This window comes from Equus asinus, chromosome 10 (assembly GCF_041296235.1).
Source record: "Equus asinus isolate D_3611 breed Donkey chromosome 10, EquAss-T2T_v2, whole genome shotgun sequence".
NCBI classification, from domain to species: Eukaryota; Metazoa; Chordata; class Mammalia; order Perissodactyla; family Equidae; genus Equus; species Equus asinus.
This window is the reverse complement of record NC_091799.1, coordinates 81,251,111-81,278,535: the sequence shown is the minus strand read 5'-3', so window position 1 is coordinate 81,278,535 and position 27,425 is coordinate 81,251,111. Positions and strand designations below refer to the sequence as shown.

Here is a 27,425-nt window from a genome sequence, read left to right as displayed (position 1 = left end):
ACCCTCAAAGGGGCCCCGCCTCCCGCTGCCGTGGCCCCGCCTCCTCCCCGCCGAGGCCCCGCCTCCCGCCCGCCGCGGCCCCGCCTCCCTCCCGCCCGGCTTCTCCGGAACAGGCCCTCCCCTCGCCCATGCGGAGTCGCGGCCGCTGGCCCCGCCCCCTCCGCGCGTCCGCGTGCCGCAGCCCTCGCCGCCGGTCCCCGCCGCGCGCCTCCGCTGCCCCGCGCCGCCGCCGCCGCCGCCGCCGCGCTCGCTGGCTGGCCCGGTGCGGGCGCCGGGCTCCCGCCGCAGGGGAGGACCACCAGCGCCGCCACCACCACTTTGGCCCGGGCCCGGGCCCCGGCCCCGCCCCGGCCTCCTGCCCCCTGCCCGGCCGGGCGATGAAGTGTCACTACGAGGCGCTGGGGGTGCGGCGCGACGCCAGCGAGGAGGAGCTCAAGAAGGCCTATCGGAAGCTGGCCCTGAAATGGCACCCGGGTAACTACTCCGTAACCTCCGCGGCCCCTCTTCAAAGCCCGGCCTCGCCACCCTTTCCACCTGTCTCCCCGGAATAACTCCGGGAACCTGGCTGTGCCTGGACCTCCCTGCCCTGTAACTCCCCTCGCCCTGGAAACCACGCCCGGCCCCCGGTCCCCGGCCAGGTGGTCCCTGCGCAGCCCTCCCGATGAGCGTCCTCTCTCCGCCGCGGTGGACGCAGCCCTCCACCCCAAGGCTTCGCGCTAGCTCCGAGCACCCATCCCTTCCCTGACCCCCTACCCCGCCCCCTGCTTCCCGCATTGCCACTTGATGGGGAAAGACAGCATTCTAGCGACTTCACCTGCTCCTCCCACCCCTTCGCGCACACTACCGATTGGGGAGGAGTTGAGCTCTCAACCCAGTTCTTCCTCAGGCTTGTCCCTGGCTTGGGTCCCCTGCCGCTCCGCTTCTCTGGGTGTTTCCTCTGCTGCCCTTAACTTCATCACGGAATCCCAGCTACTTAGGTGTAATTTATGGCTCCTTCCTTATTGAGATTACGACAAAGGAGTTAGTAAAATGTCTTTTAAATAGCTGTGCCTTTTTTTTCTTTTAATAGACTGTTTGAGCAGACCCTGTACTTCGGATTGTCCGCAGATGAAGAGTTTTAATTGGGTGTCTTCTCCAGTGAAGTTTCTATGTTTACTTAGAGCGGTGCTTCCTTTGGATGTTTTCTTTGGTTGTGGCCCAGGCCTGTGTGACTTCTCTGATGGAACCTGATCTTCCAGACTGGAAAACTAAGACAGTAGTTGAGTCTCAGCTTTTTGAGGTTCATAAGAGGCTTTCGCATTAGAACTGATCCATATGCGCTTTGTAGGGTCTTGAGTACGTGCAAGTCACTACTCTGTTAGATTTTGAAATGCTAGGACAGAGAGCTCAGGGTCTTGCTGAGAAACCACGTTGTACAGATGTGAAAAGTTAAATACAAGTGCAAACAAAATAGTATACCATATGTAATTGGTAGTTGGATTAATAGAACAAGTAATAAATGCCCCAGGAGTTCAGGGGAAGGAATTTTCATGTGTGCTGAGAGGTATTGAGGCTTCCCCTTGACAGAGTAGCCAGCCTGGACTTTAGCTGGATTCTAGAGGAATGGCATTGGGAAGAGTGAACTTAACAATATGGGGTGAGCACTGTGATGGACAAGAGGTGGTTAGGGGGTGGTTTAACTGAAGGCAGTGTTTATTGGAAGTCTGGAAATAGGGATTGGGAGAAGAGCTGGAGGAAAGGCCTGGGACCCAAAGTCAGAAGGTGATGTCTGCAGTTGATGGAACAAGAAGTAGAGGCCTGGGTTTGTTACTTACAAAGTTATAACGATTGCCAACAGAGGAACTAGGAAAATCTGATGTACCTTGGAAGGGAAGAGGTACAGGGAGCTAAAGGTTCATCTCAGCAGGAAGTCAGTAGCTATATCGAAAATTAATCCAAAAATAGTTAGAAGCATATTCTTAGAGTAAGAGGGGTTACCATTAGAAATCAAGTTAGGAATTAGAAGGAAGTTGGGAATTTGTTGACTCTGGGTGGAAAAGTGTGAGGAAGAGGATTAGTGCTTGTGACCAAATGGATGCATAATTTTGATGACAATACTAAAACGTCTTTGAGTAGTAGCTTTGAGATTAGATTGTAAAGGGCCTTGAAGGTTAGGCTAAGGACTGTGAAATTTGTTTTTTCCGTAGTGGAGAGTTGAGGCTGGCTTTATTATTGGGGGAAGATACTATGAAGGCAACTGACTGGTTTCAAAAGGGGCGGAGACAGAAGTCAGGTAGAGTTCACCAGGGAAGGTAAGCCAGGCTTGGGGTCAGTGGGAGGGGTAAGGCTGGATTGAAGAGGTGTTGCAAAGGAAAAATGAGCGGATTTGGTGATTAATTGGAAATCAGGGCAAGGAAGAAAGGAAGAACTATGCAAATGATACTAAAACATCAGTTAACTACTTTGAAACCAAACCTGTTAGGAACTAATTGTTAATATCTTCACCGAATGTCATTATAATTTGTAGCTTCCTAATTATCTTTTGGTTTGAAAATGCCTATACATTTAAGGGATAAATACTTTCCCAGGAGAGACATGGTTTTGATGGACTTTGCTGGCTGTGTAATTTGTTAAGTCTTTCATTAAACAAATGTTTAATTTCCCTCTGCGTGCAAGGTACTGTGTTGGATGTTTCTGAGGTTAACATATGGGCTTTGCTTCAAAGAATAATACATACCTCAAATAGAAAGGCTGCCTGTTTCATTGTTAAAAAAAAAAAAAGGGAATGACCTTTCTTTCGTTGAGGAAATGAGCGTATTTTCAGTAGGGCCAACAGTACTGCCTAGTGCGATCACTCCTTGTGAAGGGCAGGCTTTCAATAATTCATCTGATGAATATTCCCTGAGCTCTTCCCTGTGTGAATGAGACAGGATTGGTCCCTCCTCTGCTGGCACGTACAGTCTTCGGGGAGACAGAGGGGAAAACAGGCAGTTTCAATCCGGTGAACTCGGGTATGAGGGCAAATACAAGGTGCTTATGAGCACATGAATCTAGCCTGGACTGCGTGTATGTGTGGGTGGGATAGATGTGTGTCCCTGAAGAAGTGATGTCTAGATCCAGACCTAAAGCAGGAACGCAGGGAATACATGTGGAGGGAGGCAGGAGAAAGCATGGTAGAGTCCAGGAAGGGGAAAGAGGTGAGCATGGCCAGATCAGCAGGGGCCGGGTCTTGAAGGTGTGGTAACCTGGATTAGGTAGGGTGGATTTCAACCTAAGGGCATTGAGAAGCCATTGAAGAGTTAGAAGCAGGGGAAATGATAGGTTTGTGTTTTTCGCAAATCTCTCTGGCTGTGGTGGGGAGAATGGATTGGAGCAGGTGAGACCGGAGGTAGGGAGCCCAGGAGGTCAAGGTACATTGAAGTCACCCAGAATGATGATAGGACCTGGGGATGGAAACTGAGCCAAGTGCCAGAATTCTCAGTTTGAGTAAAGAGGAGTAGCTGGGTGGTGAATAGACAGTGAGAAGGAGGAGAAGAAGGTGGGATTGCCAAATGGTCTGGAAGGATTGCTGGTTTGTCGTCGGGGGGTGAGTAAAGGATCAGTGACCAGGAGGATGCCAGCTCCAGCACCAGACCTGCCGGATGAGGGCTGTGGCTGGAGGGAACCATGTTCTCAGGGAGCCTGGCATCAGTGAAGGCGGGGCTTAAAAGATATCCATGAAATTTTGCAGAAGGCACTGGAAAAAGGTTTGGAGGGAGTGGAAAAGGGCGTGAGTGGATCAAGAGAAAAGCACAAAGAACAGTGTGAAAATGCCTTTTAAACTTTGATGACTGGATTTGCAATGTGAAAAGCTTGTGGCTTTTGCATTTGGCTAATAAATGTGGGCTTTCCATGTTTTTTATCATTGCTTATTTTAACTTATTGCACTCATGCTTCTAGATCTCAGTTCGACCTTATAGTCAACCAGTTCGGATATATTTAAGTGAAATAAAAAGCCGTATGACAGATTGAAAAAATTATTTAAGAAAGAAGCTTCAGTAAGAGAGTAGATCTTGGGGCCGGCCTGGTGGCGCAGTGGTTAAGTTCGCACGTTCTGCTTTGGCGGCCCGGGGTTTGCTGGTTCGGATCCCGGGTGCAGACATGGCACTGCTTGGCAAGCCATGCTGTGGTAGGCGTCCCACATATAAAGTAGAGGAAGATGGGCACGATGTTAGCTCAGGGCCAGTCTTCCTCAGCAAAAAGAGGAGGATTGGCAGTAGTTAGCTCAGGGCTAATCTTCCTCAAAAAACAAAAAAGAGAGTAGATCTTATTTTCAGATGATACGTTGATGTGTTTTATGTGTTTAAAATTTTTAACTTTCTCCAAACTTCCTTGGGGGAGGAAAGGAGGAGTGGGAAGAAACAGGACAACAGAGTGCAGTACTGATTAAAAGTTGAAGAAGAACCACCCACCTACCACCCCAAACCTCACCTTTTTTGTTTTATGTGTGAAGATTTATTTGCTGACATTTCCTGCCATTCCGCTTTAATTTGAACTCTGCTTTTTTATTTATCTGACAAAAATTTTATTAATGATTTGATGAAGGTGTGGAAATCGTGACTCTTTTTAGCTGGATTCTCACCTTGAAGATGTCATAGGATTGTGTTCAGCTGCATGTGACAAGAAGCTGGCTATGGTAGCTAAACTAAATAGTCATTTTCTTTTTTCCTGCATAACGACATCCAGAGGTGGCCCATCTTGGGAGCTCCAGCTGCTTGATGAAACCATCAAAGACCTGCTCCATCACCCTGACCGTCAGGCTTGAGTCCATACAGCAAGTGTTAGCAGTTAAGCCTCACAGATAGAAGTTTGTGGCCCTCTCATGTAGAGGTGCAGAGGTAGGAGGGAGCCCCGTATAACAGTTCTCCTCCACGAGGTCCTTGGATTTTCTGCTCACCGCCCTCAGATGGGCCCTCACTCATCGTCCGAGGTGGCAGCTGGGGATGCCAGGCAGCAGAACGGAGGAGGAAAGGATAAAGCAGGGACAGAGTGTATGCTAGCTGCCTTTTAAGGAAGATTCTTAAAGCTGTCCTAGACTTTTACAGATGTTATTGATCAGAGCTGAGTCATGTGGTCACACCTAAGCTTCAAGGAGACTGGGGAGTGGCGTCTTTATTCCAGGACCAGGTATTCACCATAAAATCAGGGTCTGCTTGTTGCTAGAAGGAGGGGACGAACTAGCAGTCTCTGCCTCAGTCCTCGTGCTCCTCCTTCAGGTGTTGTACTCTGGCCTTGGGCAGGCATGGGATGGGTTAGGAGCATAAGGTGAGCGCCACCAAAGCCCATCCGTTTCATCTGGAAAACAAAGTCTTTCCTGGGGAGCTTCATTTAGTAGACAGGCGTTTATATCTGTTTGGCTAAAACTGGGTCACCTGATATCCCCAACTTCAAGAGAGTCTGGGGAGGTGAAGTTTTTAGCTGAGTACATTACCACTGTGAAGAAAATCAGGGTTCTGTTAGGAAGAAGAGAACAGATACTGGGGAGGCAACTTGTAGTTTGTCGCTAAGTAATAATCAAAATCTAAATTACAGCAGGGCACTGAATGACCCATACTACCTAGAACTCGACTGCAACAGGGCCAGAACAAGATGAAATTTGGTGTTAGTTGGAAATAATAGAAAACCTGATGACAATGGCTTAAATGAATTAAGCCATTAAACCGTTTTTCCAGCAGCAGAAGGCGCGGAGGTAGGTGCCCGCTGGCATTGTGTCGGTGGTTCAGTGATGTTACTGTGAATCTCTTGGCTTTTCCTCCATGGTCTCAAGATAGCTGCTGAGGCTCCAGGCATCGTGTCCACATACAAGGCAAGAAGAAAGAGGAAAGAAAGAAAATATGCTAATAGACTTCTGCTTTCATCTCATTGGTCAGAACCATGTCACATGGCCATTGCTTGCAGCAAGTATTTTAGCTTATCCAGCGTCCATAATCAAGGATGCAAGAGAAAAGGGGGAGAAGTGTTGGCTAATCTAACCTTTAGTGTCTGCCGCAGAATGGATTAAGTGCTATGTTCAGTTAAAAAAAAATCCCATTATACGCTTATCCCTTGGCTTGCCAGTCATATGAAAAATACTTGAAACTTTGTCAGCTGTGAATTCAGAATGATGTAGTGTGATGATGTTGCTAAAAGCTAATGTAATTAGCTATAGTGGGTAAGAGTAGAGCGTTAAGAAAAGGAAGTAATGAATGGCTTCTTGATTATTGGTGCCTGTCTTTGACTGCATTTGAAGTAGAGGATTGTGATGTGCCATAAACACTGGGTGTCTTTAGTAGAGAGAAGAGGTGGACTAGGAGATGCCCCATTGGCTGTCTTCAGATGGGCTGCGCTGTGAAAGGCAATTTAGACTTGCACTATACTACTTCTCACATACAACTAGGCTACAGGGGTGGAGGTTTTTTTTACTTCTTTCAATTTCAAGGGACCATGATTCTAAAATAAGATTGAAAGCTTTTTATGTTAAAGCATCTTAGCAAAAAGAGCTATGGCAAATTGCTGTACTTGAGAAAGTATTGTCAGTGTTAGTTGTTCAGCTGAGACTGCCTGAAGGATTTTGGACCCATGTGATGGTACCTGAGAAGAGGAGGCAAGAGGTCCTCGAGGGCCTTGTGCTAAGGCTGCAAGACTATTTGTAGGGAATACATTTCTGTCATGTTTTCTGCTTAGCGGGCAAGTATTGAGTTGGAGCTTAAAGAACTTTGGTGTGCTCCATAGTAGATTCAAAATATTTTACTTTCCTGTTTTTTTTTGAGGAAGATTAGCTGTAAGTTAACATCTGCTGCCAATCCTCCTCTTTTTGCTGAGGAAGACTGGCCCTGAGCTAATATTCATGCCCATCTTCCTCGACTTTATATGTGGGACGCCTGCCACAGCATGGCTTGACAAGTGGTGCCATGTCCACACCCGGGATCCGAACCAGCAAACCCTGGGCTGCCAAAGCAGAACATGTGAACTTAAATACTGTGCCACCAGGCTGGCCCCCAAATATTTTCCTTTCTGAGTGTATTAGTCATTTATTGCTGTGCAACAAGTTACCAAAAACTTAAGGCTTAACAAACACAGCAAACATATTCATTATATGGACTGACACAGTTTCTGAGGATCAGAATCTGGGAACAGCTTAGCTGGGAACAAAAAGCCAAAGCTTTTTGGCGTAAGGTTTCCCACGTTGTTGTATCTGTTTGGGAAGACCCATTTTGAAGCTCACTCACATGGTATTGGCAGGCCTCAGTTTCTTGCTGGTTGTGGGCCAGAGGCCTCCATTCTTCACCGGTGGGCTTCTCCATAGGACATCTAAGTGTCTTCATGCTCTGGCAGCTGGCTAGTCCAAGAGTGATTGAGAGAGAGCATGCCAAGATGGAAACTGCCGTCGTTTATAATATAATGTAATCTCAGAAGTAACATACTGTGCCATCATGGTTTCTGCTGCTTGCAGGTGGTTACACAGACCTGGTAACCTGGGAGGGGCCTACACAAGGGTGTGAATGCCAGGAGATGGGGATCATCGGGGGCCATCTTATAAGCTGGCTACCACCCTGAGGCAGAGATGCTTTCTGAATTCCATGGCTAAGGAAACACAGCTAAAGGGAGAATAATTAGTACATAGTTTGATTAGTTTATATTTTTAAAACTTTATGAGATTTATTTTGGTATGTGTTGATAAGAAAGAAAAACTTAAAGGCAGTGTGAACAATAAACATGATCCATCACTAAATAATAGTCTTTCTATAACTGATTTTAGGTATTTATTTTGCTCCCTCTTAAATGTGTGCTATTCCGGACTTTCCATTTGTGGACATCAAGATTGAGTACTCATGATACCCTGAGGTTTCTAGAAAAAGATGGAGTTTCTACTCAAGTAGATACTTAGATTCTGATTATCATCTGTTTTGGATGTCTCTTTGCTTTTCCCTAGTTGTTTTTCTTTGGTTTGTACACTGCTCATCTATTTATGGCATTTGTGATGGAGAGGTCCCTTTTAGATTCTGTCTTCTACTTTTATGATGACTAAATTTCTGTGATTTTATTTCAACAGATAAAAATCTGGACAATGCCGCAGAAGCAGCTGAACAATTTAAACTAATTCAAGCGGCATATGATGTGTTGAGTGACCCTCAGGAAAGAGCGTGGTGAGCATCACACTATCCCTTCTATCCCAGTGTATTTTGTGGGGAACAATTGTCAATAGAGGGTTTTTTAAAAAAATTTTATTTATTTATGATTTTTTTTTTTGAGGAAGATTAGCCCTGAGCTAACTACTGCCAATCTTCCTCTTTTTGCTGAGGAAGACTGGCCCTGAGCTAACATCCATGCCTATCTTCCTCTACTATTTTTTTTTTTTTAAGATTTTATTTTTTTCCTTTTTCTCCCCAAAGCCCCCCGGTACATAGTTGTATATTCTAAGTTGTGGGTCCTCCCTCTAGTTGTGACATGTTAGTTTTAACTTTAATACTTATAAAGCGACTTCTCATTAAATGGGGTCCCTTTGGTGTACAACAAATTTACTGATGTCAGACAAGGAAGAATGTTGACTTGTCCTTAAAGAACAAATATAATGTTTTAGTACAAGAATTGTAATATTTTCCAAAGAACTACTTTATGTGAAGAAATTGAGTTAAGCTTCTATATCTATGACAGATAGTTTTACTAATGATAGCCTAGTAATTGAATACCGTTTCCAAACAAAAATTTCTGTTTGAAGTTCTAAGTTTTCAGATTCTAGATGAACTTTTTGCTGCAGAGGAGTGGGTTTAAGTCCTGACATAACTGTGCAAGGTCCTGCTGTTGCAAGAGCAGCTGGGTAGTCAGTGCTGTTGCTCAAGTCTTCTGTGTGTTAAATGGTGTTCAGCCTGGCTGGCTGTTAAGAGAGAAAGACTGTAAAGGAAATTCTCGTCAAATTGTCTTTTATATGAAAGCCAGAGAATCCTAAATTCTCTCTCCTCCCAAGGAATTTGGAGATCTGGCCTTAGAGACACTTTTGCCTTCCTTTGAGAAGTTTGACATTCTTTCCTGACTTCCTTTTGCTCTAGACTCTTCTCTAGATCTTTGGTGTTTTTCCTGTCCCAAGGATTCCCTGTCATTTTGTTCAAAGCTCTTGCTGTTAACCCCCCTGTTAGCTGGAGGCAGTACTGTACAGTGGGTAGGAGCATGGTCCTACTGGTGCAGGAGACCTGGTTTTGAATTGTAGCTTGGCTGCCTTTTGGCTTTATGATTATGGCAACAGGTTATTTAATATCACTGAGCTTCAGTTTCCTGTTGTATCTTTGGGGATAATAACTAGCTTTATAGAGTTGTTATGTGGAGTAATTTCGTGTGTGGGAAGCTCCTAGGTTGTTTACATCAACATAGGAAGAGTCTTACTCTGGTATATGTTGGTAAATGCCCAGATCACAAATGTATAATTAGCCTGTGGACCAGATCACGTCCTGTACTGTCCTACTTCCTGTGAAAATGCAGCCACCTTTCTGGGAGAGTCATGGAAATTCCCTGGCTTTAATAAGTCTCCTGTTCTTATGGGCTAGGACTGCATAATGCCTGTAATGTATTAGAAGTTGCGGTCATAGTTTTAATCGGCCATTCTGCAAAAGATTATTTAAAGTCTTTTCATGTTGATATTTTTCTTAAAATGTTTTGATTGTGGATTTGACACATTAAAATGTAAAATAATAATATTTTGGCTCTTTCAGAGTAAGGAGTCCTTTTGAATTCTTATTTATTCAGCTTTAACTGATGATGCTAATTTCATTTTGTTCAGGTATGATAATCATAGAGAGGCTCTGCTTAAAGGTGGGCTTGATGGAGAATATCAGGACGACAGCTTAGACTTGCTTCACTATTTCACCGTTACCTGTTACTCTGGTTATGGAGATGATGAAAAGGTAAGATAAATCAGCTTACTCTTAATTCCTTATCAAGTGCAAGACTTTCAAACACAAGAAGAATTTTTTAAATTATTCTATAATAGAAAGTTGAAACAATGTTCATTTTGAAAACTGCGAAAGCATTGCCTTCATATTTAAACTGTCGTCATATAAAAACCTCCAACTGAAACCTAAATGTCCTTGTAGGGCCAGAGCTTGGGCCTGGTTTAACTTTGAAGTTTTTCGTGTTGCATTTTAAAATCTTATTCCGTGATTAAACTACAAAAGTATTAAGAATTTTGTGTTTCCGTAACTGTGTTTTAGGGCTTTTATACAGTGTATCGTAATGTTTTTGAAATGATTGCAAAGGAAGAACTGGAATCGGTGTTAGAAGAGGATGTTGAGGATTTCCCAACTTTTGGAGATTCCCAGAGTGACTATGATACGGTAAAAGCAGAACGTGTTCCCGTTTTATAATCAGCGTTGATCAGTGTGTCTTTTCCCCATTTCTGTATTTTAAAAAGATAGATTCTAGTTCTCAGTTCCATCCTATGACTCTCTTCCTCCCTGGTGGCCTCCCTGCTTTACTTTTCCCTATTTATTGACCGTGGTCCCATCCCATTAACTTCCTCATTAAATTTATTGTGAAGAGTGATTTATTCCGTAAAATCTTAAAAGGATTGTCTTTTCCATTGATTAATAGCAATGTTATATATAGATGAAAAAAGAAGGTTAGAAGACATTTTGCATCACTAATATTTGCTGCCTTACTAAAAAAAATATATAAATACAAAACTACCCTTTTACTTATTTTCTGTGTCACTAGGTAGTCCACCCTTTCTACGCTTATTGGCAGAGTTTCTGCACTCAAAAGAACTTCGCTTGGAAGGAGGAGTATGATACACGACAAGCTTCAAACCGCTGGGAGAAACGAGCCATGGAAAAAGAAAACAGAAAGATTCGAGACAAAGCGAGGAAAGAGAAGAACGAGCTTGTACGTCAGCTGGTAGCTTTCATTCGGAAAAGAGATAAAAGAGTGCAGGCTCATCGGAAACTTGTGGAAGAGCAGAACGCGGAGAAGGCGAGGAAGGCCGAAGAGATGAGGCGGCAGCAGAAGCTGAAGCAGGCGAAGTGCGTGGTGCCTGCCTCGTTTCTAAATACAGGGCTGGGGGTCCGAGGAAACCACTGGACCCCTGACGTGGTGCTTTCACATTGGGTTAAATCATCCTGGCTTCATCCCTTCTCTTTTTTAATCCTGGTGTTGGATGATGTTTTTTCATCTACTGCAAAATGTTTTTTCTTTTGAATTGGGTGTTTTCTTTCAGAGGCCCTTTATATTTGAGATCCTTTACAGACTCTTGTAGAATTTAATAACAACTAACGTTAATTGAATTCTTACTCTGTATAAGGCTCTGTTCTAAGTGCTTTTCTCACAACAGTTCTCTGAAGACAGTTCTGGTTTTTATCCTCTTTTTTTTGAGGAAACAAGGCAGCCTGGCCCAAAATCACATAGCTGGTGCATCATGGAGGTGGGAATCGGACTCCAGAAGTCAGTCCAGTGGCCTTGCTTTACCCACCTCGCAGTACTGCCTCTCTGTCAGTCTGCTCTTAGATATTTGGTTCATTTTAATGCCTTTAAATTTTGTTATTCTGAGTTAGTGTGAAAGCATTGTATCCAGAGCATTATAGCATTCTTTTAAAAAATTATTCACTTCTTAAAAATTCTTCCCACCTCACCCGTCGTCTTTTGAAAATTAGCACTTTACTTGACACTTTTGATTTAAAAACATCTAAAGACTTTTAATAAGAAGCTAAGAATTATGTTTCAAACCCATTCTCTAGGAGAGCAATTAAAATCAACCACATAATAGATAACAGATTTAAGTGACTTTGCTCCCGTTCTGACTAAGCACAGGTTTGAAGTTTGTAAACACTGACAGCGTGGAGGAGGAGGCTAGATCTCTAGGGGATGGGTTTTAAGTCTAAAGAGTAAGTAAAACCAGTGTCGAGACGTGCTTCTCGGTGTCAGTGAGACTGTGCTGTTTGTGTCCAGACTGGCAGAGCAGTACAAAGAACAGAGCTGGATGACAGTGGCTGACTTGGAGAAGGAGCTCCGGGAGATGGAGGCACGTTATGAAAAGGAGTTTGGAGACGGATCAGATGAAGATGAGCTGGAGGAACACGACCTCAAAGACGAGCAGGATGGTAACTTCCTCCATTCCTTAAGGAACTTTAGAAAATCGATGTTTTTATGCCCAGAGGTTGTGCACTCATGATGCTTACAGGTGCCACTGAAAGGGCTCAATGTAAGACAACAGGAACGGGAGAGCAGAAGAAAACCAGAACACCTGAGTTCCTGCCGATTGTTGCCAGGGTTACCAGAGTTTTTCGTGTTTGTTTTTTTTTTGTTTTTTAAGTGAAGCTGGAAGTCTGGATTTTTATGTGACTTCCAATTTTTAAATGTGGCAGATAATTAAAATGAAAAACAATATTGTATAAGCCAAGCAAAGATTGTCTATTGAAGTAGTCTAATTCCAGTAATTTGATTAAGAAACTCTTTTCTGACCATATCTTAAACAATTTATGCTTCTGGCTGCATAAATATATTGACAAGTGGGCATGTTGACAAGTAGGACTGACTGGTTATTTAAAAAAACACAATTAAGCAGTAGGTCAAGTTTCAATAGCAACTCTTTCCAGAAAAGCTGATATTGTGAAGGAAGGAGTCCATGCGTTGTATATAAAGTCTTCCTCTCATTTCTGACTTTGTAGAGGGGCTCCCCTGGGTGTGCTGAAATGCGTCCTTTCACTGCCTGTCACTAGAGCACAGGCACGTGACTACGTTAGAAGGCGGATTAGGTGTTGTCGAGAATAGCGGTAGACCTGATTGACCCCACTGTCTCTAACTATTCTCTGGGAAACCAAAGTGAATGATTTAAACGTAGTTGAATCAGTTTTACCGTATCTACAAATGTGGGTTTTTCAAACTCATGGCCCAAATAATAAAATGACAGACTTTTGTTTATTCAAAATGATTAGGAAATGAAATGTTCTGTTAATGAATCAGAAGTAGTATGTGTGAAAGTGTTTTGAAAATTATAAAGAACTCTAAAAATGTGAGGGGGCATAATTATGTAGAGTTTTATAATTTATAAAATGCTTTCACTTACAAGATCTTGCTTGATCCTCACACAATACCCCTTAGAGTTTTGCTCATAGAATTTTCTCCATTTTACTGATGCGCACACTAAGACTCTGAGAAGCTATAAGATATGCCTGAGAACATGTGACCAGTTTTAGATCCAGATTTTGACTTCGAATCTGGCATTCTTGTGTACGATATATTGAAAGTGTACACACAATTGGAAAATAATACCATATACTAAATATTGGATGTGTTTTGATCATTTATGATTTCAATGAAAATGTCCTTCAGAATCATATTAACATCGCTTATTATAAAGAACAAAATGTAAAATATAGAAAAGATATCTTGGGATCTTTATTGATCCCATAGGAAATCCCAAATGGCAGTCCATTTACTTGTTCATTTTGTATAAAGATATAGAATGTGAGATTGTGCAAAGACTTTCAGTTGAGCTTTTTAGTTGCTTAGATTTTATGGACCATATTGATAGTGATTATTTTGTTGTAATACAGCTTCAAGCTTGTAAAAAAAAGTCCATAAAGACAATATTAAACTTTACATGTAAGATGCTATTTTATCACCTAATAATGATGAAATGGCATAAACTAAGTTTATTTAAGCCTTTAGGAATAGATTACAGTTATAAATGTGTTTGAACAAAGCTTGCTCAAGAGGTAAACTAAAACACCTTTGTTGAAAAAACTGCTTTGTGGTAGAACTATGAAAGTGATATTTGATTTTCTGAACTTGGTCACACTCAGGACTGAGAATATTTTGAATCTTCTTCTGGGTAGACTTATGAAAAGAACTTGAAGAGAAAGTGATTTATTTGGAAGCCTTCCCCTATAATTCAGGGCTGCTTTTAAAAGGACAACTCACGGGCCAGTCCAGTGGCTCAGTGGTTAAGTTCACACGTTCGGCTTCGGCAGCCTGGGGTTCGCCGGTTAGGATCCCGGGTGCGGACGTGGCACTGCTTGGCAAGCCATGCTGTGGTAGGTGTCCCACGTATAAAGTAGAGGAAGACGGGCACAGATGTGAGCTCAGGGCCAGTCTTCCTCAGCAAAAAGAGGAGGATTGGCAGCAGATGTTAGCTCAGGGCTAATCTTCGTCCAAAAAAAGGACAGCTCAAATCCTCATAATGTTGTTTGTTTTTTAAAGGAAATACAAACATTTGAGTTTCTAACTTGTGGGCATAATGTTAGATCATTATTAAAGAGATTCAGTTTGTTAACATGTTTTAGGTTTGTGTTCTGGTCACACAGGATTCTCACTATGGGCTTCCCTGTCGTAGGTAAAGATAGTGATGAGGCCGAGGATGCTGAGCTGTATGATGGCCTTTACTGCCCAGCGTGTGACAAATCTTTCAAGACGGAAAAGGCGTAAGTTTAGTATCTTTGAACTCACCGTTTCTTCTGAGGCAGAGTGTAACACTTTGAAAGACCTAGAAAGAAAATGCTTGTAGCAGGTGATCACTGGCCCTCACATGTTGTCTTGGGGAATTGCTGTCCAGCCAGGGAGGAAGAAGGATCGGTACCAGCAGTTAAGTCTGTTGTGCTGATGATTGTTTGTGCCAGTATTCCCACATAACAGCTGATTTTTGAACCTGTGCACTGTCTCTAGGAAGAAATGTTGCTTCTTCTGGCAAAGAAGGCGTAGTCACACAGTCGGTGGCACACTCACCTCCTGCCATCACACTCTCGGGCAGGCTGTCCCTGCTAACCTAGGAACTGTGGGAATACCACCTGAAGTGTATTTGCTCAAGTGGAAGGACTTTATCTTATGGGAACAATGACGAAGAGAGAGGTATTAAAGAGGATACTGTTATAAAGAGGGGGAAAGAATATGGGAGAAAGTGAGAGGACTCAGCAAAGGAGAAAGAGGCACAACACCTGCAGGAAAGGAAGAGGCCCAAGGATGAAAGTGAGGCCGTGAGAGTCAGGTGGTGTTGCTATGTAGCCCCCGAGGGAAGAATAGTAGAGTAAGAGAGGCAGAACGGTTAGAAACAAGCAAGAAAACAGAAGCAACACTGGAGGAGATTGAAAAACTTATTTTTTATTTGGAAATGATGTCAAAGTTACAGACAAGTTGCAAGAATAGAATTTAGAGCACCCAACTCACCTGTGGCTCACATTTTGCTGTTTGTGTGTGCTCTGCGCGTGTGCACACGCGCACACACACAGGTTTTTCCTAAGTTGAGAGTAAGTTACATACATGATGCCCCTTTACCTCTAAATACTTCAGTGTATATTCCTTAAGAACAAGGACGTCCTCTTCCGCGATCACAGTACAGCTGTCGACTTTAGGAAATTGATAACACTGATAGTACTTTTCTCTCATTTACTGCTCATATTTCACTTGTGTCAGTTCATCCTTTGTTAATGTCCTGTAGAGCTTCTTTCCATTCTGGGGTCATGTATTTCATTTATTTATTTAGTCTCGTTTAATCTGAACCAGTCTATGCCATTGATATTCCAGAATACTGGCCCTTTCAAATATTTTTTTAATCGACTATCATTTTGGTTTGTCCATTTCCTCATGATTAGCTTCAAGTTATGCATTCCCCAGCTGGAATACTACATAACACGTTGTGTTGCTCTCAGAATCTCATACCTGGAGGCACACAACGTCCATCTTCCCCTCATGGGTGGTGATAATTTTGATCACCCAATCAAGGCATTGTCCAGTTTTTCCGCTGTAGAGTTAGTATTCTTTCCCTTGCAACAAATTTTACTTTATAGCATGTTTAATCTGTGGAGAGACACTTTAAAACTATGCAAATATTTTGCTTCTCATCATAATTTCCTTCTCAGATTTAGCATCCATTGATGATTTCAGCTTGTACCCATCTTCACTGTAGTGGTCCCCAAATGAGGCTTTTTGGGTGCCAGTGCTCCTTCTACATTATTTCCCATCATTTGGCCTTAGAGCCCTTCTTTCCCCCCACTGATCTGTCTATTGCAGTAGGACTTTATGAATTTCTTTCAGTGTTTCATAATTCATAACTGCCCTTTTCACATTCAAATTTTTCCAGATGTGGTTAGTGAGAGTTCTTTCTAGCTAGCTCATATGCATTTTTGACATGTCCCATTTGTTTTTTGGGGTATTTACCTACTGACACAAGATGTTCCAGTTTCTCCAAGGAACCTTGATCTGAAGGAGAATTTTAGTGGGAAGTAAGCGTAGCAATGCAAACTAGAAAACCCAGGTCTGAGCAGCTGAGTGAAGGTGACAGGAACACAGTTGCCTACTTTGTTTGTAAACTGTAGCTTTAGCATTGTCAGCCCTGTTTTGTGAAGTGTTACTTGGTTGCCTGTAGATGCACTGAAGTAGACACTGACGGTGCAGTTTTAGACAGAGGGGAAGACATGTGTCTGAACTCACATTTAGGTGGTGGCAGTGAGAAGGGAGATCCTTCCTGAGAAGGTGAAAGACAGCTGTTGAAAAAGCAAAAGGAAGTAAAACTACTCTGGTACTTCAAGCCCTCCCGTCATCATTTCTCAAATCCAAGGGGGTCTTTGTTCTAACATTGGACTGTTGTCCTGTAATTTCCCAGTGATCCCTTGAAGCCCACAGCATGACCTGGAACATGTAAGCACTTAGCAAATACTTGATGATTATGGGAAACCATGGAGGGGTCGGCCCCGTGGCCGAGTGGTTAAGTTCGTGTGCTCCTCTTCAGTGGCCCAGGGTTTCGCCGGTTTGGATCCTGGGTGTGGACATGGCACCGCCCATCAGGCCATGCTGAGGCTGCGTCCCACATGCCACAACTAGAAGGACCCATAACTAAAATATACAACTATGCACTGGGGGGATTTGGGGAGAAAAAGCAGAAAAAAATAAAGAGGAAACTGGAGAAGGCTTGAATTTTAAGAATTAGAAAATAAAAATAATAGAGAATTTGCCCCACCAAAATAGAAGGAAAATATGTAGAGAAGAGGAGAGAGGGAGGAGAGCATGCTGGGATACAGGAAGAAAGAAGGTGGTCACGGGCTTCCAGCGTACATAATGCCTAGGAGATCCTGACAGGGTTCTGTTTCTCTTTGTCGCATCACTAACATTTTGCTTACTTAATGGGGGAAAAAGTAAGTTTTAACTTGGTTGTGCTCATCCAGCAACATATTTGGGCACATACGAATTGATCCTGTCGCAGTTACTCACGTCAGATTGCTCTTTCAGCATGAGGAATCACGAAAAATCCAAGAAGCACCGGGAAATGGTGGCCTTGTTGAAACAACAGTTGGAGGAAGAGGAAGAAAATTTTTCAGGACCTCAAACTGATGAAAATTTGTTGAATGTCAATTCTGAGGAAGAAGTGGAGGATGCACCAAAACTAAAGTACTTGTAAAAATGTCACATCCTACCTAACACATTTACAGGTTGCATTTAAATGCTGTTTGATCGCAAAGAAGTTATTCTGTTATACTAATATTTTCTGCATTTCTTCTAGTTAAGGGAACTTTCTAATATTGAAATGGGTAAAGATATGATGTCAAATGTAATTTTTACAGAATATGTTATGACTATATTAAAAGCAGTTTTATACCTAGGCAATGGATATGCTAATTACTATCAATTGAACCACTGGTAGAATTTTCTAAAATGATGATGTAGTTTTCTTTTCCTTTTAATGTCTTCTCAAGTATTTTTAATGTTTTACTTTTTCTGTATCACTAGTGTTTCAGTATTTTTTATTTTCATTTAGTAAGTCTTCACAAAGCTAAGTAATTGATATTTTGATTTATATTTGTTCTTAGGCTTTCTAAAAAACAGAAGAAAAAGAAACAGAAACCAGCACAGGTATGTTGAAAAAGTTTCATTAACATTAAATGTCAACTATAAATTTGGAGTGCTTTATTCAGGATAGTCTGTATTAAGGAGAGGGACTTTGACTCTGCAACTGTATATGTAGTGTAAAATGGATTAAAGGGAGTTAAAAATATTTTCTTTTTTCAGCCCTTTCCCCCTGCTGTACATATGTAGCTAATTTACCTAATTGTGATTGTTGGTGTGTTTAAAAATTCTGCATGTGGAATTCCCCCAATACTAATTAGCCGAGTGACCATATTAAAAAAAATATCTGGCGGCCAGCCCCGTGGCTGAGCAATTGGGTTTGTGCGCTCTGCTTTGGCGGCCCAGGGTTTTGCTGGTTCTGATCCTGGGTGCAGACATGGCGCTGCTCATCACGCCATGCTGAGGTGGTGCCCCACATACCACAGCTAGAAGGACCCACAACTAAAAATATACAACTATGTACCTGGGGGCTTTGGAGAGAAAAAGGAAAAATAAAATCTTAAAAAAAATCTGGACACATGTGATGGCAATTTTTAAGTCAATATAATTAAAATCAGAAAAATATGAAGATCTAGGGGTTGGTCATTGTATATCTAAGTTTGTTTTGCCAACAACATAAATGAAATTTTGCAAAACGAGCATTTGGTTAGAAACTTGTAATGATTGTGATTCTTGAAAAAAATGTTAATATTACTCAGAAATTTAAGTAGTTTAAATATTTCACACTTGGGGTCCAAATTCAGTCTCTGCCTTAAGAAATATTTTTAAATAAAAGAGTATTGTGTTGCTATATATGTGTAATACAATCCTGTGGATGTTTTTGAACCTATAGAAACAAATTGAGCTTGTCCATTTTACTAAGGATATTAGGTGGTTTTAAAGAGAATGGAATTGATTTCTGTGCCATTGTACTATAATCTAATTATATTAGCTTATATTAAGTGTTAGATATTATAATTCTTTTTAAAAACTGAAAATGCTTTTAAGAAAATTTAGATGTAAACTAATAATTTTTCGTAAAATCTTAGATTTGGCTTATTTATCCAAATGGTTATGATATACTTGATAATTTTTATCTATTTCATATTCTAAAAATGATACATGACACTTGAGTTAATCACTGTTAAAATTGTGACTTGGAACTTTTTGCTTCAATTGTGAAATCACATAGCAAATTTTATGTTCCTTTTATAAAATGACTCATACCGTCTTCCACCCAAAGACTCTGTAATCACTAGAACACTTTTCTCTCCTTTGTGTATGCCAGAACCACTAGAATAAGGGCAAAATGAAATGGAGAGGGACTTATACCCAACCCAAGCCTGTCTCACCTTGAGTCACGAAGGATAGGTCCTATGACTGCAATAATAAACACGTGTGTTCGTCATTTCTGACCAACGAAATGCTTCAGTTTACCACCCTGTTTTTCCCCCCAAAGCAATATTCCTTTATATTGCCTCTTGTGTATGATTTCTGATTATATCAAGGAGAAAGCCCCAGTTCAGACCTCATTTTGTGTATCACTTTTTCTGATATTTTCTGAGTTCTTTTTGAAGAGGAAGGTAGCATGGAGACATGTACTGGTCGGTTAAAGGGCAGGAAGCAGCAAACACCGAGAATGGTGAAGCTTCAGATTGGGAGAGGTTTCTGTACGGTCAAAAGAAAATTTGCATAAGCCAACAAAGATTGTAAAAGAAAACACAGAAAACTGAAATTGAATGTAAACAAGCAAATGACCCTGGCTGACAGAAAGTAAGAATTAATCCAAACAACCCTTGAACACAGTACTCCAAACACCCTCGACGGGACATACTCTAAAGACAAAATTAACTGCAAAAAGATAAATCTTGAACTTTACTCAGTAGATATTTTGGTGGTGTTGGTGTGGTATTTCTGAAACTATTTTGTGTGTATTGTAGGATAGAGCAAATGAGTAAATATATTAATCTTACTGGGAACCAGATTCTCTTATGGGAGAAGGGAAATACAGACACAGATCGAGGGAGCGAGAGGCAGAGCACTGTAGTGCTGGATCGCAATTGGAGATATCGCTGTGAGCTCATGATGTAAAAGATTAAATAAGTGCATCAGCAGTGTACACTGTGAGGGCCTAGACGCAGCGACAGCCAGTAGCAGCGAGCGTACCTGGTACACACGTTTGCTTTCTAAATCCTCTTCACCATGAAAGGAATCAGGGCCTGGTCCTCAGAGAAATGGCTGATTTCAGGGCTGGGATGGCCAAAGTATGAGGTGAGCCTGGATCATCTTATCCTGGAAACTAAGAAAGCGTTCAGAAATTGATGGGGATATGTAAGAAGAACCCAGGAGCCAGCTTAGCACCTGCCAAATTTGTGAAAATTTGAGTCATCAAGAGGAATAACGTTGATAGATTTGTACATATTGATTTTAAGAAAAAAAAAATCATGTATCTTTATTGAGCCTAAAAAAAGAATTGGGGAAAGGAGACAGACAAGAAAGCTTCATTCCAGAAGAAAATGAATTAATACAAATGCAAGTGGCAGGAGTAATAAAAGTAGGAAAATCACTGTTCTGCATCCACCAATATAATAAATGGTCCATACAAGCATCATTGGTAGATGCCAGATCCATTGGTGGATAGTTATTATGGAATGGGATATTCGCACAGTCTCAAAGTAACATTCTGTACATTACTTAGTAGTTTAAAAAGGAAAAAGGTACTTTATAGTAGAAAAATCTGGCAGTACCACCTTAACCAAATGATCAGACCTTAATCAGTAAAAAATGGGACAGATGGTCGTTTTGCCTACTGATGTAATATACTGAGAAGGACACAGCATTATCTTTACAGTATCCTTACTAGAAATGTATAACCTGAATGTAATCATGAAGAAACTGGCAGACAAAGCCAAAGCGTGGGACATTCTACAAAACAGTTATCAGATTGTCAATATCAGGAAAGATGAAAAAATGTATGGATGCTATTCTGGAATAAAGGAAATTAAACAGAGATGAGTACTAAATGCAATGTGATCGTTGATTATATCCACTATCAGGTTACACAAAAAGGACATTATTGGAATGTGAATGTGGATTGTGTAACAGATAATATCAGTGTAAACTCTTGAGTATGAGGAGGGTATTGTGGAGATGGAGGAGAGTGTTTTTGTTCTTAGGAGATACATGGTGAAGTGTCGTGATCTCTGGCTGCAGCTGACCTTCTTAGTTCAGGGGGGAAAGGCATGGGTGAGCAGAGAGAGAACAAGGGAGGGAGGGGGAGAAAGCAACTGTGGCACCATGTTACCCAAAACAAAAACAAAACCAAAACAGTTGCACATAGTGAAGATGTGTTTGCCAGGCTTCTTTTATAATGCCTGTTTGTTGCTGTAGTTTTTTCTTTTTTTCCTGACTATGAAAGTTACAGGTGCTCATTGCAGATCATTTGGAAAATATAGAAAAGTATAAATATCATCCCTAATTTTGCCTATGGATATTAATTAATGTTGAATGAAATTGTAATGAGACGATGTGTATAATTTTATCTCTACTTTTTTTTTTTTGGCTGAGGAAGATTCGCTCTGAGCTAGCATCTGTGCCAATCTTCCTCTATTTTGTATGTGGGTCGCTGCCACAGCACGGATTATGAGTGGTGTAGGTCTGCCCCTGGGATCTGAACCTGTGAACCTGGGCTGCCGAACCTGAGCGTGCCAAACTTATTCGCTATGCCATGGGGCCAGCCCCTCTCTCTTCTATTTTTGATAATATGTCGTATTTTTCTGCATAATTGAGTCAATATCTTTGGAAACATGATTTTTAAGAGCTTCATAATTTTCCTTCACTGACATTCAGTTGTTCACTTATTGAATATTTGGATTGTTTCTAATTTTTCCCAATTTAATATTTCTGTAATGAGCATTCATATTCTTAAATTATCATTTGCTTCTCCTTTTTATTTCCTGAAGGTATACTCCTACCAGAGTGTACAGGACATTATCATTGTTTATGATAACTATTTGGCAACATAAGAAGCCAGTGTTATGATTTATTTTGTAAAGGTCTGCATGTTTTATTACCTAGAACTATGATGATAATTTCAATGAAAATGGAACTGGAGAAGGAGTAAAGGTTGATCCAGAAGATACCAACTTAAATCAAGACAGTGCCAAAGAATTAGAAGATAGCCCCCAAGAAAATGTCAGTGTCTCGGAGACTGTCGACCTGTGTGATGACCCAAAAAGTGAAGCTAAAAGGTGAGTCAGAGTTGCGTGTTGTTTCCAGTTACTTAATATTGGTAGTTAGGATATCTTTTTATATATCAAATAAAATCTCTTTTCCCCTGATTGATGACGTGAGTTAGATGTATCTGTGACTTAGAGAGAGATATATATCTCTCCAGACGTATATACATATGTGTACAGATGAAGCGTGCTGGAAAGATAATTCTAGAGGAATGTGCTCACAGACATTTCAGCAGCACAGCCAAACTCAGAAAGCAGTCACTTTGATCCAGTTGTTTCTCTTACCCTGCCGAGTTTTTATTTTGTCCTGCATCAGTAATCTTCGATACTCACATGGAACAAGGCTACTGCTCAGGCCCTGCCCCACTCGCCTGGAGCATCACTGACCGATTTCCAAGCTCATGATGGGTATCGTGTGTGCAGCCCCACAGTGCGGGTCATGAGGATGTGCGTCCACAGCTTGGGGCCTTCTCTAAAGGAGCCTGGGCTCCCGGTGCTGCTCCAGGCCGTTGTCATTGGCTGAGGGAAGGTCTTGCTCAGGGAGATTGCATTCCTTTTCCTCTCCTTCCTCTCCTTGTCTGACCTTCTTGTCTCCCTCCTCTGTTGCTGTAGAGCAGAATAATTTCTTATTCCTTGAGGAAAGATCTGAGCAGTAATTAGCATCAGGTTCTTGAACATAGGACCGTGACAGAGAGTTCAAATGACAGAGTGGGAGCCTGAGTGAAAATGCTTAACACTGGAGCAGCGGTGAAGGGGCAGTGGACTGTCCTCAGGGTTAGGGAATTTGGGTGGCGTAAGTGAGGGAAAGATGTGATGGGAGCCTAGAGCAGGGCTGTGGCTGCAGGCAGAGGAAGACGAGGAGCTGCACAGCGCGGTGATGTGGGGGCTTAGAAGAACCTGGAGAGAGGGGTCCCGGGAGAGGAAAGTACACACTACTCTGATGCAAGGTGTTTGTTCCCATTTTACAAATGAGGACGCTGTCTCAGGTTAGTGACTTGCTGGAGGACAGAAGCTTGTACGTGGAGAAGCTGGCATTTAATCCCTGTCTGCCTGACCCTTGGAGATCAGTGCACCCAGATCAGCTAGCTCTGTGGGGCCTAAGTTTCCTGTAAGGTCCCTTGGGGGCTGTTGGGTGGGCATGAGGTTGGGCCAACAGGCTGGGCTCTAGGCCCCTGACCACCGCTTTCATCTACCGCTAAAATTTTCATTTGTTTTTCATATTACCTCTACATGGGAATTCATTTGGGGAGGGAAAAGGGTTTCATTATTAAAAGTCAGTTTTTGGCAACCATCGGGAAAATAAAACCACTCATTTTATTGATGTGAGTAAAGGATTCAGAGAATTCAAGTAACTTCTTCACTGCTGAGGAGCGGCAGGGCTGGGATAGTCGCTGGCTCCGTGGGTGTCCTGATGCCCAGTGCCTTTCTGCAGGCCCCTCTGCTCCTTCTCTCCAGTGCACTGACACCGGCTGCCCAGGGAGAAGTTCTTCATTAAAAACGTGTGTGTGGGGGCTGGCCCGGTGGTGCAGTGGTTAAGTTCGCATGTTCCACTTCTCAGTGGCCTGGGGTTCGCCAGTTCGGATCCCGGGTGCGGACGTGGCACTGCTTGGCAAGCCATGCTGTGGTAGGCATCCCACATATAAAGCAGAGGAAGATGGACACAGATGTGAGCTCAGGGCCAGTCTTCCTCAGAAAAAAGAGGAGGATTGGCAGATGTTAGCTCAGGGCTAATCTTCCTTGGGAAAAAAAAAATTGTGTGTGTCTAAAGTACTTTTTAAAATAAAGATCTTAAATATTAGCTTCAGAGATGTAGCTACTGTCTTTCATAATATTAGAACTTGTTCTCTAGGAATATTATCCTAAGTTTCCTTGGATATATTTGTGGCATCTCTGTGATGATATTTTGTAAATTAGTAAATGTTAATCTGTTGCCTTCTCCGCCATCGTGTCCTTTTCTTGATGCTTTCAAAGCTGGCTGAAAACTGTGTAACGTGTTCCACTTCTAATCAGCATCTTTTAAATGCATAAGCCATTTAACTTACTACAGACTCTTCTTTTCTGCTCAAAGAATAGTGTACTCGTGATATGTTGGGCAGCGTTATCATAATTTATTCATTCTAATCCATCCTGTCTGTTCTGTAGCTACAGTTGCACTCAGATTTTACCCTAAGAATTTGGTTAGCGCAAATGAGGGCAAGTAGGAAATGAGTAAGGAAAATTAAAACTCATATGGAAGATTGAGTAGAGGAATGTTCAGGAGTTAAATAGGAAGAAGCTGACTACACTAGCTGGCAGTTTCTAGGTTAAAGGATACAGGGGGAAAACCCATCAGCTCAGCAGAAAGGACATATAATCTTTTTTTTTTAAGGGTTGGCACCTGAGCTAACATCAGTTGCCAATATTCTTCATTTTTTTTTGCCTTCTTTGTCCTCTCCCCAAAGCCCCCGGTGCATAGTTATATATTCTAGTTGCAGGTCCTTCTGGTTGTGCTGTGTGGGATGCTGCCTCAGCATGGCTTAATAAAAGAAAATTTTTTTACGTTGAACAAATCTAATTTTATGTAAAATGCAGTACGATATCTTTACTTTTCTCATTTCCCTGTGGAACTGTTGAAATGTTTGTCGTAGACTGAGTCAGGTTTGAAGAAGTTGTGTTTTTGGGGAAACACAATGTCATAGATATTTGTGAATACCACTGGTTGGCTGTGAAGGTGGTTTGTTTCAGTAAATGGAGTATTACATGCTTTCCTTTTTGGCAAAAACATGCTGTATAAAAGTTCAGAGATATTTTGGGGGTCTTGTTTTCGCTTGTGTTTCAACTGCTTTAAGTAAATTCCTTAATTTTTGTGTCAAATTTGATATCTGATATGATCTGTCGAGTTGTTCACATTTGAGATGTGAAAATTAATTAACTTGGCCGTTAAAATTAGTGAATTAGCCTTTAAAGTGCATGCCACTCTTCTGAGTCTTCTTGGGAGCAAGATGACGATTAACAGAGGCGCATTATCATTGGATTATGCTGAATTCTTTTACTTATTTTCCAGTGTTCCTAAACCCAAAGGAAAGAAAGCCAAAGACACAAAAAAATCTGTCAAAGTACCTGCTGAACCACAGACAATGGTAGGTGGCAACCACGTTGACATCTCTTCAGCGGACCTTGCTGTTTAAGCGGTAGAATTTAGATTTTTAATTCTAATTCTGAAGATGTGAGTATGTATTTGGTGAGCTCTTCTGCACCTGCTCATAGGTGTGCGTCCATCAGTAGTCTTCCTTGACGAACAGAGAATTTATGTATGTGCTACTGTCATTATTTTTCCTTTAAACTAAAAATCACATTGGAAATACCAGACTGTGCCAGAACAGTTACTGTCCTGTTTTGCATTACTCTGAAATCTATAGCCTTGCTCTAGTCCCTGTAGTGCGTGCTGTTGACTGTCTCAGGACTCTTAAAGTTGATGGTGTTGGTTAATGGGACTTAACTTCGAAGAAAGGCTGCCTCTGTCAAGCCTGTCTTGGTAGCTGTCCATTTTGTTAAAAGATCTTATTTTGCAATTGTTCGATATCTGATCTCGACGTGAAAATATAAAATGCTGCTCTCAGATAATAACACTTGCTTTTATTTATGCTTTTTTCCCTTTTCAGAATGATGTTCTTATCAGCTGTACAACCTGCCATAGTGAATTTCCATCCCGGAATAAACTTTTTGACCATCTCAAGGCCACAGGTCATGCCAGAGCACCTTCATCATCTTCTTTAAACAGTGTAACTAGTAGTCGAAGCAAGAAAGAGAAACGTAAAAACAGATAGAAATTCTGCCAATGCCTATTCTTTTTGATTGTCTTTAGATTTTGAAACCAAAAACTGAACTGAAATCATCGAAAGAGTTAAAATTTCAGTGATCTGCAATTTATTGCATTGTGGAAGATTATTTTTTATCTTGTAAAAACATTTTTTTGTTTAATATATATTTTTTAAACATTTCATTAGTGATTGAATTCTACTTTTGCCATCTGAATTGACTTGAATGTCTCAAAACAGGTAAATATTGTAAAGTATGCATTCTTGATTTCTGTTGGTTCACATGGACAGAAATGTACAGGGAGAATTAAATTATTTTAACACATACAAGTGCCCCTCTCTGTTTTATTTTGTTAATTTCACATTATTTTTATTTGATTCAATTTTTTTGTATTTTGTTACGCTTAATGATCTGTCAAAGACTCAGATTGTTTTAAATTTGTCATAGATGTTTTTCTTCTTTTCTTTTTTGTGAGGAAGATTGGCCCGGAACTAACATCTGTTGCCAATCTTCCTCTTTTTGCTTTAGGAAGATTGTTGCTGAGCCAACATCTGTGCCCATCTTCCCCTATTTTATGTGGGATGCCACCATAGCATGGCTTGACAAGCAGTGCTAGATCTGCACCCAGGAGCTGAACCTGCGAAGCCTGGGCTGCCGCAGTGTAGTGCATGAACTTAACCACTACACCACCAGACTGGCCCCTGAATTTTTTCCACCTGATACCATGACACTGGTTCTGATTTTAAAATTATTTCTAAAGAACATATTGTTGATTACTGTATTTTTTTCCCCTAAATGACAAGGAGAGGTAGAAACTAATTGAACAGGTATGGGTGTGTTTCAAGAATAATATCTCTTTAAGGTATAACTATGTTGAATTAATGTGAGATTTTACTGGCAATTATCAACAAGATACATCTTTTGGTTTTTTGTTCTGATTTGAATTGTGGAAGTGGAAGCAAATTAATTTATATGGCGCTCCCTCCTTAGGCATGGTGACAGCTGTAAAGCGTGATGGATGAAGGTAGCAGATGGTTCAGAATTTATACTGACATTTTTTTTTTTTGAGGAAGATTATCCCTAGCTAACATCTGCTGCCAATCCTCCTCTTTTTGCTTAGGAAGACTGGCCCTGAGCTAACATCTGTGCCCATCTTCCTCTACTTTTTATGTGGGACGCTTGCAACAGCATGGCTTTGCCAAGGGGTGTCATGTCCGCACCCAGGATGCCAACCGGTGAACCCCAGGCCACCAAAGCAGAAGGTGCTAACTTAACCGCTGCGCCACCGGCCGGCCCCTATACTGACTTTTTAATGAGGGATATTTTGCCTTGGGTTTCTTTTCTTCACTATTTTCAGAAATTTTTTGTTTTGTTTTTCCATCTTTCAATGGAGGAAAACTTTTTTTGAGGAAGATTGGCCTTCAGCTAACATCCGTGCCCATCTTCCTCTACTGTATATGTGGGATGTCTGCCACAGCATGGCTTGACAAGTGGTGCATAGGTCTGCGCCTGGGATCCAAACCTGCAAACTCTGGGCCGCTGAAGTGGAGCATGTGAACGCAACCACTACACTACCGGGCCAGCCCCAAGAAAAAC

General features: G+C 41.6%; 1 protein-coding gene across 1 annotated transcript; it reads left to right on the top strand.

Moving 5' to 3' along the window:
* Positions 1-163: 163 nt before the first annotated feature.
* On the top strand, positions 164-26,585 carry DNAJC21 (DnaJ heat shock protein family (Hsp40) member C21). The gene is made up of 12 exons (XM_014831259.3): positions 164-474; positions 8,051-8,144; positions 9,770-9,893; positions 10,200-10,322; positions 10,702-11,006; positions 11,929-12,080; positions 14,315-14,402; positions 17,200-17,358; positions 17,778-17,820; positions 21,871-22,043; positions 25,075-25,150; positions 25,673-26,585. The coding sequence occupies exons 1-12, from the start codon at positions 378-380 to the stop codon at positions 25,835-25,837; spliced, it is 1,599 nt and encodes a 532-aa protein (XP_014686745.1). The 5' UTR covers positions 164-377; the 3' UTR covers positions 25,838-26,585.
* The last annotated feature ends 840 nt before the right edge of the window (positions 26,586-27,425 follow it).

What these genes read in the sequence shown, in the direction of transcription:
- DNAJC21 (XM_014831259.3), top strand. Translation starts at nt 378, where the DNA reads ATGAAGTGTCACTACGAGGCGCTGGGGGTGCGGCGCGACGCCAGCGAG. An exon ending in GTTATGGAGATGATGAAAAG is followed by an intron (nt 9,894 to 10,199) that starts GTAAGATAAATC and finishes ACTGTGTTTTAG; the next exon opens with GGCTTTTATACAGTGTATCG. An exon ending in CAGAAGCTGAAGCAGGCGAA is followed by an intron (nt 11,007 to 11,928) that starts GTGCGTGGTGCC and finishes GTTTGTGTCCAG; the next exon opens with ACTGGCAGAGCAGTACAAAG.